The 15,610-nt window shown below is 39.6% G+C and overlaps 1 protein-coding gene across 3 annotated transcripts in view; it reads right to left on the minus strand.

The window, feature by feature from the left end:
• Nucleotides 1–793: 793 nt before the first annotated feature.
• The window catches only part of XRCC4 (X-ray repair cross complementing 4), a 144,965-nt gene continuing 130,148 nt past the window's right edge, over nt 794–15,610 (minus strand). For all 3 annotated transcript variants that reach the window (XM_050329125.1, XM_050329124.1, XM_050329123.1), the window contains exon 8: nt 794–4,380. In XM_050329125.1, the coding sequence (XP_050185082.1) occupies nt 4,290–4,380 (91 nt within the window). In that variant the 3' untranslated portion in view covers nt 794–4,289. The remainder of the gene's footprint in view (nt 4,381–15,610) is intronic.

The raw sequence follows: 15,610 nt of genomic DNA on the forward strand, positions 1-15,610 counted from the left end.
TCTGTAGATGGCTGTTTTCACTTCCCATCTCTTCTGGTTTTGGCTCTGTGGAGAGAAGGATGGAGCCATAAAACTAAACCACACACAGACACAGGGAGCAGGACACCAGCCCTTCCCTCCATCAGCTGTAGAGAGACAATTTCAGGAGAAGTATAGCTGTGGCAGACATTATTTTCTTCAGTTCTGAACCTTGGTTATTCAATATCAGGGTTCTAATGCCCTTGTGAGGGCATGGAAATGCTACCAGAGAGCATTTGCTGATACTTGCTTTCCTAATACAGCAAGAAGTCAAAAGCTTGAGCACAGTATTCCACATTTGATACATTTTTAATGACTATTTAATATAAGCATTTCTTTACTTGTCTGTCTCCTCATTTCTTTCTGGCATAAAAGCTCTCCCAGTGTCTTTGTATATTTGAGGTGAACCACTTCACTGCTCTTGAGGGTGCTGAAGTCCTGTAAATGTATTTTACTACTTTTTCATGTTTTACATGCAGTTGAGCCTGGAGGGCAGACTGATCTCCAGTCTTTTCTGCTCAGAACTCTGGCTTTTGGTTAAAATCAAAGTCAACTTTTAAAAATCATCTTTGAACGACCTTGAAAGCCAAAGAGGATCTTTTAACATCTCAGAAAGAAAAGCAGAAGCTACATGAGAAAAGTGTAGTAGGTGATTAAACTGATGAAGCCCAGGGCTTAGCCCTGGTCTCTCAGTCAATGAGAATCAGAACAATGCACTAGAAATGAGATGTGCACATTCCAAATGCTAATTAATTAAGCAGGGAAAGAAGGACAATATGATGTTATATATTTATTCATAGCAACATAGGTACTACATGCTGTATTGATGACTATTACCTACAACAATAGTAGTTGCATAAAGCCAGATAATTAAATATGAACCTTCATGCCCTTCAGAAAGTACTGGAGTGGATGTCTATGTCTGGACATAAATTTTCCCATCAAATATTCCTCTGAGACTGCCTCAAATAAATAACAGCTCTGTGTGGGGGAGGAAGATAATAAGGACAGCTTAAATGTGTTTGTTTCCTAAGTAGAAAAACTGTTCTAGGAGAACCCACTAATTTAAATCTCAGCAGAGGCAAAAAGCTAAAGACTGTTTTTTTAGTAGTGTTGGTTTTAAAAATCCAGAGCATTTTCCTAGCACTAGCAGATTAATACTGATGAATTTTATGAATAAAGTTGATTTTGGACTGTAATTATAACAGCAGGGAAATAATTTAATGGTCAGAGAAGGATGAAAATTTGGGTGTTGACCAACATTATACTGGAGATATATGAGAGCAGAAAAATACTTGGAAGACAAGTTAGAGAGGACTGATGGTTGATGAAAACCCTCTCCTAGCTGCTCCTCTTCCGGTAGGATAACCAGCTCCTGGACATTTTTCTCTACTAGAACTGCACAGCTGATGTTCAAATATATCACCTTCAATCTATAAGCAGCCTGGACGTGTTTTTATTACCTTGTTTTCCTTCCATTCTTACCTCACTATTCCCACATTTTATTTTACCCACAAAACCAGAAGAAAAGAAGTTTTACCTTAAACGTATAGCAGCATGTGAATTTCCATGTGCAAAGGCTTTTTCTATCCTCAAGTACCTTCAGGCTTCTAAATAAAAGTGCAGAAGCTGTCAAAGCCAGCTAGACTACAATAAATATTTCCAGAAAAATACATTTGTACACACAGTCATTTATATGTTACAGGTACAAAGCGAGGAAGAACAATATACCCAATACACACATAGACAGGAGTGTCTACTTTTGGAAATAACACTGAGAAGGTAGTTAAAATAGACATAACTTGTCAAAACATGATCTCAAAATCAAAATAACATTATCATCCCAAAGGCAACATTTTATACAGCACTTCCTTAAGAAAAGGGGGATTTTTTGGTTCAGAACTTTCTTTTTGCTGTCTTGAAAATAAGTATTTTTGAGCTTTGCTTTTCAAGATTTGTTGGATAAAGCCAGACTTCTAATGACAAATTAGAATGTACATTCTGTCTAAGAAATTACATTAAGGTATAAAACTCTTGATGAGTCCAAACCTTTACTGAAAGATACATTTTTCCTCCTGTAAAACAATTACATGCTTCAAGTACAGTTTAAAGGGATGAAAAAAAAAAATTACCTGGGAAATCATTTGCAGAGTAGTATCAAAGGGAAGCATTGATTAAGGATCTCTGAAATTTGATATGTGTTTCCTAACTTGGGGTAACTTCCTGCCTTGAAAAACCCATTTGTGGGCATTTCTCTATTATGTCTTCTGTCTTCACTGAAATATTTTGGGTGGGGGAGAAGCAACCAAGCTCCCTTCCCAGACATCACATGTTAGTTTGAAATGGATTTTACCTGGCTTGGTCAGTGAGATGACTGAGTCTATTTCCATGCACTGGGATGAATGAGGTTGAGGATAAAGGAGACAAATGCACATCATGTAGAATTTTCACTGATTTTCTGCAGCTTTGGCAATGCTGCTCTCACAGGATAAAAGACATATACAGAGTCTAAACTGGTTTTAAGGCTGGTGGGTCATTGCTCTTCAAAGCCAACTGGAAAATGGAAACTTTATCTCCAGAAAACTAACAGCTTCTCACATAAATCTTCAGAAAGGAGGATTTCACTGACAATTCCCACACGGCTGTGGACACTGACATACTGTATGTAGATTTCCAGGGGAGAGAAGGTGTTCCTGTTGATAAAACCAGTCTCAGCTGATTGGAAACTGCCTTTGTAACACGAGTGCCCTCACCAGACAATACATCTGTGCTCACACAGCCCAAGGTGTGCAAACCCCATCACGTAATTTTCTGCTTAAATGACTCTATAAACCTCAAAAAAGAAGAAGAAAAAAAGAGAAAATAATAAACACTCTGACACACTTTATTACATCTGCCCATGGCATGTAACATTTCCTATTTGTACAACAACATTTTGCCACTAGAAACCAACAGCTTCCTGAAAGCAGAGTTTTGTGGGATGTTTGGCTTCATTTACCTTCATTTTCTGCTGTAGGCACAATTAAACCAAGCTCTTGCACATCGAGTTAAGTCATGGAACATTTTCACTCCAAAACTGGAACCATACATGAGTTTTTGCTGAAAGCATTGTCAGATCAGCACTGGAAGATTTTAAATCAGGCCATGCCCATGAATGGGTGTATGAATGGGGCTTTTGTGGCCCTGTCACTTCTGAGGCACAAAGCCTTTTTAGCAAGCAAAATATTTTAGCCATTCTTATTTTTACTGTGTGATTTATAACACTGTCCCAAAGCCCTTTGTGAATTTAAAATGCTGTGACCATGTTTTCCAGGGAGGAATGCTTAAATGTAATATTCCCAGACTCCTATAAGAGTCCATGATGCTGCAAACACTGACACGGGTGCTTTTAATAAATTATAGTATGGAATTTTGGCAGAATCAGAGCCTACATAAGTGTGACCATTTCAGAAACACCAAGTAGGTGTTTAACCAAGGACCTTTCCAAGTTGCCACAGAGCACAGATTGCCTTCATGCATTAAAACACTTTGCTAACTCCTGCCTTTACTCATAGCGTCTAAGCAAATAACAACAAAATTGATGTCCTTTCAGAATGCATTTTATTTTTTTCTTTTTAGAAATCACCTTAAGGAAAATGTTGAAGTATCAAAAATGACAATCTTTTTAAATGCTATGGGTTTCTACAGAAGCTTAAAATAGAGACAATATCTACTTTAGAAGCACTTTACTTCCAAGAGCAAGAATACCTTATAATGCATTAATGCTGCAGAGAATCTTCGAATAAAACGGTATTTCTTTGGATGCTTTGAATCAGAAGAGACTATTCTAAATCTGCATCTCAAACAAAGCTGAAGATGCTTAGGCTGAGCTAAGAAAGGGGTGGCATATAAGGTTAAGTACAGTGGTAGCTTAAAATCTTATGTCACACATTCTCTGTGGACATCTGGAAAACCTGAACACAGTCAGCAGCTACTGACTGTGAGGATGTAGAAAACACCCCAGTGGTGCTCTCCCTTCCCATATACACTTGATAAAAGTTCTACACAGAGGATAAACTCTTTTTTAAGACCATCACAAATCAGGTCTGTTAGGGTCTACAAATTCATAGTGAGGAATGGGGACAAGGGCAGTGCAAGAGGGTTTAGAGGGGTGTGCCACTGGAAACAGCCTCAGAGCACAGATCTTGTCTCTACTCTATAAAAAAAGCCTTTTAGTTTCACAGCTTATGGCTGTTAGAAGCACCAGCCTCTGTCTCTCAGCCCACATGTGGCTACATGTCATTGAAGAGGTCCTCTGGCTCACAAGTGTTCTTCAGTGTTTCCAGGTTCCAATCCACGGTCTTCTGTGAGGCCAGGTCAGGTCTGGAAATGTAAAGCAAAGGGATATGAAACAGATTTGGATACAGATATAAATAATTCCAACATATACTTTCCCAAAGTAATCCTTTACAGTGAATTCTGAGCTTTTTGTTAAGTTTACATCTGAGAGACGTGTATTTTCTACCATCACTTGCAGAGATGGCAATGGCAAAGCAGATGAAATTCAGCTTATAAATGTCACAGCTTCAGCTATCTCATCACAGTTTTTTTTAAGACCCTTAGAATGACCATTTCACCCTGAGTTTACACAGGGAGAGTGAGAGAGGGCAGGAAAGATGCTGAAAACGTGCCAAGAGCCCATGTGCCCTATTTCCCCCGTCTCTCCAGGACACCATTCCAGTAAGGCTCTGCCCTTATGCCTGGGAAGGTGAGGTATCCTGTGTTTCCAAAAACGGCGGCATTTGCAACAGCTTCTGATCACTACATTAATCTTATTATATTAATCTTATAGGTATAGGCTGAATACACAAAAAATCTGAATCCTGTACAGAAAACTTTACTTCTGTGAGCTTAGAGAGTTATGTATCACAGACAAGTGTGTTTTCAGTGACAAGACATGCCAGGTCAGCATCACTCCGTGCATTTAAAGTAAGATGTGATCTCCCAATCTTGTCCCAGTCCTTGGCTGAAGGAAATCGGTGTAGGAAGCAGGAATCAGACCTGACACACTTGTATTGCGAGATTTGGGGCTGGCTGGAGTTTCATAAGGGTCGATGGCTTCGTGACCAGGTATATTCCACTGGTGCAATACTGACAGCAGGTGAAATACTCATACATTACTAAGGCCAACACATCAGCCACCAGGATGGGAAAGACTGGACAAAGGTGGTGGAGAGTGTTGCTCTTACTCTCAAGTGCTGCCCTGTGAGGACTCACAAATACAATCTTAATTTTCAGACTGATTCAAGCGTTTATTTTGCCTTCAACCACTCCACGCTGCAGAGCCAAACACAGCAAGTGAAATTCAGCAATTTTTTTCAATTTGGTTTCAAACTGATTCAGAGCCAAGTTTTCCAAACCTCATCCCTAGAAATCTACAGGGAGCAGAAGTCGCTGTGAAACACTGTGATTTCAAGATGCAGTGAGCTCCTTAAGTCACCAGACACTGCCTCACATGACTGTGCCTCTCACACTTCCAGATCCTTGACCCCTTGGAGGGTCAGAGCTCTCATTATGGTCCTTCCTGCTGTGGACCTGGGGAATGAATTTTTGTTCCCCTTGTGCTCCTGAGGAATCAACAAAACCCCAGTAAATGCTGAGTCCTGGACGCTGTTAACTTCCCAAGTGGTCTCCAGTATTCAAAGGGGTTTCCTCACTACTCAATCCATCACTCCAGTTCTGCAAATCCCTCTAAATTCAATGTGCTGCTATATTCAAATTATGATAATTACTTTACCTGAAAGTCTAACTGGCTTTGTATGAGGACTCTTCCAAGATGTTCATCTTCAGGCCTGTGTAATTTGTGTCCAAGCATTGTGGATTTTCCTTTTGGTATGCAGTGACATCTAGACAAATGTTTGTCTCACCAAAAGTCACTGGGATTAACTGTGAAACAGACCTGCCAGAGCTGGACCCTCAGGGCACGTCACACTGATCTGATTGCTAGAAATCAAATTATTTCTACCCTAATTTAAAAAAAATATATATAAGCAGCACACCCCAACAGAGAGTTACATTCAAGTTCACTCAATGGACCATTGAAGGCACATTGTTCTTTTACTTTTCTGGGTCTATCCAAAGCAGCAAGTCTCCAGTGAGAACAACATATGTAAATCACACAGTGTGGAGCCACACACTAATCATTTTAATTAATTCTCAAAAGTCTCATTAGCAAATAAATTAGGCTGTGAAGACCTCTGTACCTCTGTACTTCAGGTATGGTATCTTCTTTGGGTTTTGGAGCATATGGTTATATATCATTAAAGCATTTAGGAATAAAAGACTTCTGAGACCTCACATTTGTTGACTATGAGGTTACACCTATCCCAACATTTTTTGATTTGGACAGGTAAGTCTGATGGTGCTTAAGCAATGTCAACGAGCATTTCCTTCACATTGGCTAAAATAACTCTTTTCAACACTATATTTGAGATCACAGCCATAAGCAAAGTCACCATTGAGTTTTAACATCACACAGTGAGAACTATTAAGCTTCTGTGTCCTTGTAACAACATGGTTCTCATTTAATCTCCAAGAGATGTAACACCAGGCCTGTGGATAAACCCAACTGCACCACCAGAGTGGAAGCATTAGGCTCTTCACACAAAGATCACAAGCAACTTAATTTTTGGTCTTAAGACTTGGTGATTCCTATATGCATGGCAATTACTCACTGAATGCCAACAGCTTGCTTCGTGCTGTGAAGCTATTTTGAATCTTGGGTTCTCAGTGAGGCTGTGTTACCATATCCTGATGCATAACTGAGTTAATTTCTTCAATTTGCAGTTAGTTGTATAGCCCTCTCTTGCCAAAAAGGCTGTAAGTAAGGCATTCTTCTTGAAAGTTTATTCTTCTGCTGGATCTCTTTTTGAAGTCTTGCCTTTTTGGTAAACTTAAAATCCATTAACACATCTGCAGAACTGCTGACTAAAAGAGATCATTTCATATTTCCTGACATTTAGTTCATAAATTGAGACAGAGGACCAGACCCACAGCTGGTGTGAATCACTGGAGCACTAATAATGTCAGTGGAGCTCTGCTGACTTACACCAGCTGAGATCCTGGCCCAAAACTTGGAAGAAAGTGGTTACATGACTTGATATTTCTTTCCACAGCTGAGTAATAGCTGCAAGGAACAGAAGACACACAACACTTTGGTGCTTTACAGCACAGGAACTCAAAGCCATGCAAGATCATGGCTTTGCAGAGGAGCTACACAAATATCCTTTTTTTTTTAATCTGGAAAGATGAAGGATTCCTGCACTTTTCCACTCTTGTAGAGCCAGCCCAGCACGTTGTGGTTATGATTCTACTCGAGTTTTTGTCCTTGAGCAAATCCCATGGGATTTGGGAAGAGAAATACCCTTGTAAATTAACGTAGATATAAAGACTTTCCAAGAGACTTGAGTAATCTAGGAGGCATCCTTGTGCCCTTGAACCATTGCATTATTTTCCTGATTTTTTCAGCAATTAAAATAATCAGTTCCAACCATAAGTTGGCATTTTTCTAAGAGGGGAGATCTCAGCTCTCACCAGTGGTTTAGGAAAAGGCTGCATTTCTCAGCATGTACATCTTTCCTTATCTCGGTTTAATGGTTCACTTTTGTCATTTTGACGTTCATCTTAATGAAGGCTTAATAATAACAGAGGATATAATCTGATATAACAGTGTCATAAGAATAGGTGGCAGCAGCAGAGAATTTGTGGTCATTACAGCATTGAGCTCAAAATTTTGAGACACCTCAAACAGTAACTAAAGCTCATGGCCATAGGCAAAATCTTGGCCTTGAATAACCAGTATCCCGTGGTGCTCCCAGTGCTCCTGGGAAACATCCTGACTGGGCAAAAAGAGGAAAGTTAACCATAAAAAGGAAAAAATAAAATAAAAAAAAAAGGATAATGGAAGAGGGGGAAAGCTGCTTTGATGCATTGAGAACACCATATGCAGAGCTCTTTAAAGGGGAGTATTAAAAGTGTAAGTAGACTAAATGGAAGCTACATGTGATTAAAAATATGGCATTCCCCTACACAAATATGCTACAATGACTATAATATAAGGTAAATTAGAGAGATATTTTTCTTTTTAATTCAAATTAGAATGGAAAAAGAAAATAAAGTGTGTTACTTTTTGGCAGTATTAAGAGTATTCTGCTTCCAGATGTAGTCTAGGCTGGCATTTATTCCTAGAAATGATATGGAAACAAGCCCATATACTTCTAAATGATCCTGCAAAATGTAAACCCCAGCAAGTCTTGAAGAACTCTCTGGATACAATCAGCTTCATGATCTGAAATTACAGCTGAGGGACTTTTCCCTCAGTTAGTGAAGAAATTGCACTTCTGCCAATTTCAATCATCTGAAGACAGTGGTGGTGTCAGAGATCATCAGAGCTCGACCTACACCTGGCCCCAAAACAAATTCATAGAAACTAGAGAAAAATACTCAAGAAATAACTGAAAAGAATGATTCCTGAGGTGTCCACATGTGGCATTTTCCTATGCTCGGTGTACTGAGCAAACAGTCTAGTCTCGGTTAAGACCACCAGACAGACAAAACCACTAATAATAATAATAATAATAATAATAATAATAATAATAATAACAACAATAATATTCAACCAGGGAATCAATGTTCCTTCATAAGATTCCTTGTCTGGCTGGAGGTCAATCTGCTACTGTACCTGCATCCATCATCACTCCTGCACAGTAGGACAAGTCTGGAATCCCTTCAATCAACACAACTTAAATCAAAACTCCAAAACCCAGGCACATTGCTGAACACTGTCTTCAGCTGCTGCAAGTGACACTCTTCGTTCTCTAGAACCAGAGACCATCAGTTGGGGATGATTTTGTTTTATATTTGTACAAGTCATCTTTTTCTTTTTCTTTACATATCCTTTGAGGCCTTCAGAGGGAGGAAAGTGGGAATACCTCAAACATCACACAAATGGACACAGTGATTACAGAAAGAGCAAACTCACAAACAAACCTGCTCCATTGAGGAGACTCTCATGTATCTCTTAATGACATAACTTTTAATATTTGATATAACTTCCAAAAAACACTCTAAATCAGCTCACAACACTAGTCATTAACTCAATTTATTTAGTCCTACAAAACAGGAACTTTTTTTAGGGACTTGAATCCTTTCACTTGCAAATTCCCAATTAACTTCAGTTGGCATTAGTGCAGGTCCTTATTTAAGAAGAACATTCTGGTTTAGTAACGTAAATATAGTCCTGGAGCTTTCCATCTGATCAAACATGTTTACAGATGCTTACTAACAAAGATCTACTTAAAAATGTAATAATAGATGTTACTTACAAGGAAAAGCCGAAACCATGTTTGTTTTAGACAAGTGACACACATTTCTGTGGCTCATTTTCACTTAAACTCCTTCCTGCTTAAATAAACTAGACCCCATGCACTTCTAGTAACAGACTAGCACCATTGTCTTCACTGGGGAAAAAATCACAAATCTCCTAATCATAGCTATAAAAGTACAGAGTAAAGCAAAAACTTGGTTTGTTTAAGAATTTTGTCAAGGTCTTTCATAAATCCAGTGCATTGCACATTTATTGGCAAATAATAGGAGCCATTTCTCATGGCCATTATTTATCACATATACATTTATGCAACACCAGCACTGGCTAAACTGTGTTACAACCTTGTTCCACACTGCCAAACCCTGGAGCCGCTTGGTCTCCCTGACCCTTTCCTGTCCCCTCAGGGGGATCACAAACAGTGCTCAGAGACCCGAGGGGGCCAATAAAAACACCTGGACTGGTTTATCACGCAGGAAAGGTGCGTCCTCCTCCTCCTCCTCCTGCTGCCCCTGAGGGCAACAGCTCAGAGATGGCTGTTGCAGCACTGGATTGTAGAGGGAGGGGTTTTCCACCCCAAAATCTGATGACTGCACACGGCAGCTACAACTGAAAAGCAGGTTGAAACGAATTACAAAAGCAGTAGCATTTAACTGGAGAACAACAGAGTTAAAGTATTTAGTTACAAGTTTCAGTCTGTGCTTGCAAAGCCACCTGAAATACAGGCTCAGCCTTCAGCTCTCTGGGGTCCATCCTTTCCATTTGCTGCTACACAGTGAAACCCCACACTTCACACATTATTAACATTTAAATTATTCTGAAAGAAAAATGGATTAGTTAGCATTCATATGATGAAAGATTTCATCAGTACTAAACTAGGGTGCTCTGATATCTTTTTTAAATTACAAGCTATAGCTAAAAACATCTTTTTCTCAGAAAGCTGTAGGAGAATCCATGGACATAGCCTGAAAAAATGATCTTTTAAAAACTGTGAGTGAATTAAGCACATTCTTTTTCCCTGCTGAGCAGCTGTAACGTACACTGGGCACCACCAGGAGCCTATTTCTGCCTTGATTACCTATTATTCACAGATCTGTTCAGTGTGTTTTGGATCATTCACTTTAATCAGCTTATTGCAGAAAACCACTTTGGGTCAGTAGAGCATGTGGATATCACTTAGGTATGTGCTTTCTAATGGCAAAATGCACTCAGAAAGATAAAGCAGCAGTGAGTTCTTCATAAATCTGGGAGTGGTGACTTGAATAAACTGGGAGCAGGATTCAATTTACAAGCTAAGGTAGACCAGACAAGTATAACAAGTTTCCCCTTCCCCCCCCCCGCCCAGTAGGTCTCTACTGAATTTAAAATTGTTTTAGCACTGAGAATTCTGCTTTCCTTTCTACTCCTAACTCCCATTCACACTCTTCTTATGTTCCTCCTGAGTCGTCTGCAGCCACAGGTCTGAATTCATTCTTATTTTTCTGAAATAAGATCAAACCTTTGATATTTAAGATTAAACCCCCGCCTACAGAGACACCTGTGAGAGCTGAAACCTGTTCAAGCAGCAGCACCAAAACCAGGGGAAAACAAAACAAACACAAAAAACCAGAAGAGGACACAGCATATCCAGTCTGTGGAAAACATAAGGAAAACTGGAAAAATAGGTACAGGTAGACTTTGGGGTGCATAAAGTAAATGAATATGAGCTGAGAAGACTTCCTCACTCACTAATAATATCTCTTTTTACTCTGGATATGTGGTTTAATAAGCTTTAACAATCCTCCCTTTGAAAGCCCACCTATCAAGACATCTGCTTGGTGGAGTAAAGAAGCCACTCTCAAAATATATCTTCTACTATTATATGAAACAGGAATATCTGTAGCTTGTGATGCAATTGCTGTAAGATAGCCTGCAGAGGACAAAAGCCAGTTTTTCTCCCCCAAAACTCCAACAGGTCTCCATCCATTCGAGCTCTCAGGGTCTGCAGTAAGTACTTTACCAGAGCATTTAACAGCAGACCAAATACCCAAGTCATTTCTTGTAGGAAAAGGGTGTACAATACAAGATTTCTAAGAAAAGTTGTACCATCCTTAAGCAAACGACAAACTTCCAATTAACCAAAGGGATGGGACCACCCCTGCATGGGGTTTTCTGTGAAAAGTTTTATATGAAGTGTGTTTTTCTTCCTAATGAGCCCCTTTATTTCCACAAATGGTCAAATTCCCAGAAAGATTCTTCAGTCCTTAAATTTCTGAGATTTCAGAGCAGTTTGCATACAAGTTGTACCAGGAGCAAGGGACAGGCTCAGCTCACTCATGCACACACAGACCTCTCCAGCATTATGGTGATGAAGGCCATGGGCCTAACTGGTGCCAAACCAGCACCAGTCACATCCCAGCTGGGATGATTTCCCTAAGCCTGGAAAGGAGGTGTGCCTAGAATGGCCACGAGCCAGCTGCCTCAGTTCCACAGCCCAAGCCAGACTTTACCTTCAGTTGTGATCTATTAGTACAAACCTGAAGTACCTCCACTAAAGTTTTCTCGTACTGGTCTGGCTCAAAGAAGCATTCAAGCCACAAACATCATAAAATTGTAATGAACAAAGAGCCCTGGAAATTGTCCTGGTGCTGCACCACTGACAAATTGAGATAGTCTGCCTTCTTATGAGTTTCAGAGCAGTGCATAAGGGAATTTTTAATCTTACAGATGCGTTAAGAGAAAAGGGAACACCACACAGATAGGCAACTGGGACTTTATTAGGAGAAGGCAGATGTCAGAGTAGAGTTTTCATGGTGTGTATGTAAAGGAGGGAGGGAAAGAGCAAGATAGGAGTTCCCATCTAACAGAGGACATCACTGCCTCATCCCTGGAATAAATCCTCATGATCAGAATGGGCAGTTCAGACAGGACAAAGGGATGCAAACAATTTGAAAGACCTAGTTGTTAAAAAAACTTTTTATTTTTGTTTTTTTTATTTTTTTAAGCAATATTGTAAGTAAAAATGGTTTTTGAAAAGCTTCCCAATAAATCTGGCAGACTGAAAACATTCCTGTTATTATGAGGGGAAAAAAAAAATAGAATTTTTCAGAATTCAATCTGAAGCCCAGATTTTCAGCTCAAGCTTAGCTTAACTCCTTGTTTAATAACCAATACCACTTTTAAAATAATTCATCAACCAGCTTTTCACCAGCCACCATGAGAAGAGGAATCCATGTTACGTTTTCAGCTTCGGTATTGCTAATTGCAATACAATATTCAGAAAACAGTAATAGAAACTCCTCCTAAACTTGGTGGGAACCAATGAAAGCAATTACAGTGGGGGTTTGGGACTGCCAAACTGTCAAGTTTTGAGCTTAACATAATTCTTTGGAGTTTACCCTTTCTTTGCTGCAGAAGAGAAAGACTGCAAGCTGCTTTCGGCTGAGAATGCAGTGAGATCAAGGAAACAGACCATTTAACTGCAGAACACAAAAACCACCAATAAAATTATAAATTTAAATAATAAATTGGATATTACTAGCCAAAAAAAATATTGCACACACTTAAGCCACTTATCTTCTGGGATTCTACAGGGCCCCAAGGCCCTTGGTGGGTGGAAGTGAGAGAAATTTCAGAGGTCTAGAAGAGTGTTCATCTAAAATGTATCAATTGTTTCTCATTTTCTAGGCTGGGGACATATTGCATTGAGGAGGAAATAATAAAATACTACAAAATGAATCAACAGATTTAGCCTGAATACTGACATTTATCAGTAGAACATATTTTGCCTGAAGTTTTCCCTACAGCTGCTTGCAAAGCCAGCACTGATGCTGATGCTACAACACGTCACACAAGCTTTGTGTCCCCAGATAAGATTTAATTGACTCTTCATAACAGCAAGAGCTCAAAAGACAGAAGAAAGAGTTGAAAGACAAGATATAAAGGGAAAAAGCCTCTTATTTGATTGTTAAAGCTGCTACAAAACCACAGCAGTAAGAAACACTCATGCTCCCTGATAGAATTTATATACTGAGATGTTGTTTCTCTTCCTGTAAGCACCCTAGACCTGTTCGCAGAAAATAAGCAGATTCAGAAGGTTTGGAAGTAGACTGGAGGTTTATCAGAACCACCTAGTCCTCTTCAAGTCTTTAAATAGCAGAAAATCATGAAATGAAATACTTCTTGTAAGATTGCTCTATTACTGCTTTCAAAAACCAGAGGAGATAAAAACAGCCATCCCCCTTTTGCAGAGTGGGATGAAAAATGTTATAACACAAAAATCCAGGACAATTCTTTTGAAGTTTGGATCAAAAAAAGGAATGAAGCCTCAGAGGCAGGAGCAGAGGAAGTTACTGATTTATATTGAGTCATTCATCTTCAGCACTTCTGTGTGCCTATTACGTGTCAACAATAACAAATTGGACAACAGAAATGTGATAAAACCAGACATTCCTAGAAAACTCTTCTTGCAGATGATACTTAATTCAAAGGTGTGGGGTTTGGTTTTTTTTTTTTTTAATTTCAATCATTGCCTGAAAAGACAAAAGCTCCATTGAAACTGTCTCCAGTGAGCAGTCCAGATCAATACAAGATGAACAGCCAGAATTAAATCAGTAGAGGGAATGCTGAAACCCAAAGACACTTCTCTTTAAAGCAAAAAAACCCGGACAGTTCAAATTCCCTCACAGGCACTGTCCTGCCTCACCAGAGCTAACTGGCCTCCACACAGCTTGAAGCTGATGAACCACTGTGCTGTTAAAAACATCATGATGATTAAATGCTTGTAGAATGATCAAAAATTGAAGTGTTACAAAGCTGAGGGAGGGAGAGAAACACTTGGGTGACAGCTTTTGGTGGGCAGGAGTAGTTTTTAAAAAGGTTATGTACACCACAACTCCAGCAGAACCTCAAGTGGATGATGTATTTCCAAACATGAACCCTGTAATGGAGAAGGGAGCTCCAGAGACACCAAAGGGTTTGCTGGGTTAATGTGTTCACAGCGCTCCTTTGTGCTATGGGAAGCTTAAAATAATCTTCAGGGGGGAAGTAGGGTTAGGGTTAAGGTTGGGGGGAGGATAAAATTAAATTAAAAATCCAGTGTGGTATAAACGTGGTGGCTGACCCCGGTGTCCAGCAAAGCTGCTCCGTCACCACTCTCCTCATCTGGGCAGGGCAGAGACATCACTCTACCAGTCCTTCCTTTGCAGGAACAATTTTTTCCCCCCCCTTTCCACAATCTGTTTTCCCAGAGGTGTTACCACTGAGAAAAACCACACAGAGAAGAGTCCTGGTAAAGTTGTTGTTGCAAAAAAAGCACAATAAGTAAAGCACGTTGCATTAACAACTATTTTGCAAGGCCAAATTCCAACCCTGTCATCCAAGGGAGAAATAAAACAACCTTAAAAGAGAGATTTGGAAACAGATTTTTCCAACACATCTTGAAGGCAGTTTGCTAAGTGGCTGCCCATCCATTCTTGCAGCCTCTGGCTCCAAGCACTCGTTTTCATCCTGCAATATCCCACCTCCATAAGAAATCCAAGGAAATACCTGTGGTCCACAGGCGTCCTGAATTTGTCCCTTACGTGACAGATACTCATAGAGCTCTGCAGCATCAAAGCTGTATTTCAGAGCTTGGCAATTTAATTGTATCTGAAATTGGAGGCTGTTGAGCAAATTTCAGGAGACTGTGTCCTTGCCAATCCTCCCTGGAATAATCTATGTCTATGAAGCCATGTATATAAATATATACATATAACTATGTGAAGGCAGTTTGGGGAATTGCGTGGCTATGTTTTTCAGCTGAATCAAAGATACACATTAAATATACATCTATATTAATTCTAAGAAACATTGGGAAACTAGGGCTTTGGGTACACAAGCCAATGGCCTAATTACACTCATCCATACACAGCGTTTTTCCTACTCAGAACAGATAAAATGCTTAGCAACCTTCACTGCCCTTCCTGAAATTTGTTGTGCAATGTTCCTGTCACCAGTGGTGTTCTGTTCTTTCTTAGAAGTGATTGTTTCAGAGACTAAACCCCATATATTGTCAGAAAGTCATCAGGTCTCTCTCAAATTTTAATTTCCAAGTTTAGGAAGGAGACATGAAAAAAGGCTTACGAATTAGAATAGTATGTGGCACTGTCCGGCATAAGTCTGACACCCAGTATTAATCAATACTGCAACCTGCAGTACTGCAATACTGTACCTGAAATGCAGATTATACTCTCCTGTGAATCCAAACCTTTA

This window comes from Myiozetetes cayanensis, unplaced genomic scaffold (genome assembly GCF_022539395.1).
Source record: "Myiozetetes cayanensis isolate MyiCay16 unplaced genomic scaffold, myiCay2020 scf4, whole genome shotgun sequence".
In the NCBI taxonomy this organism is placed as follows: Eukaryota; Metazoa; Chordata; class Aves; order Passeriformes; family Tyrannidae; genus Myiozetetes; species Myiozetetes cayanensis.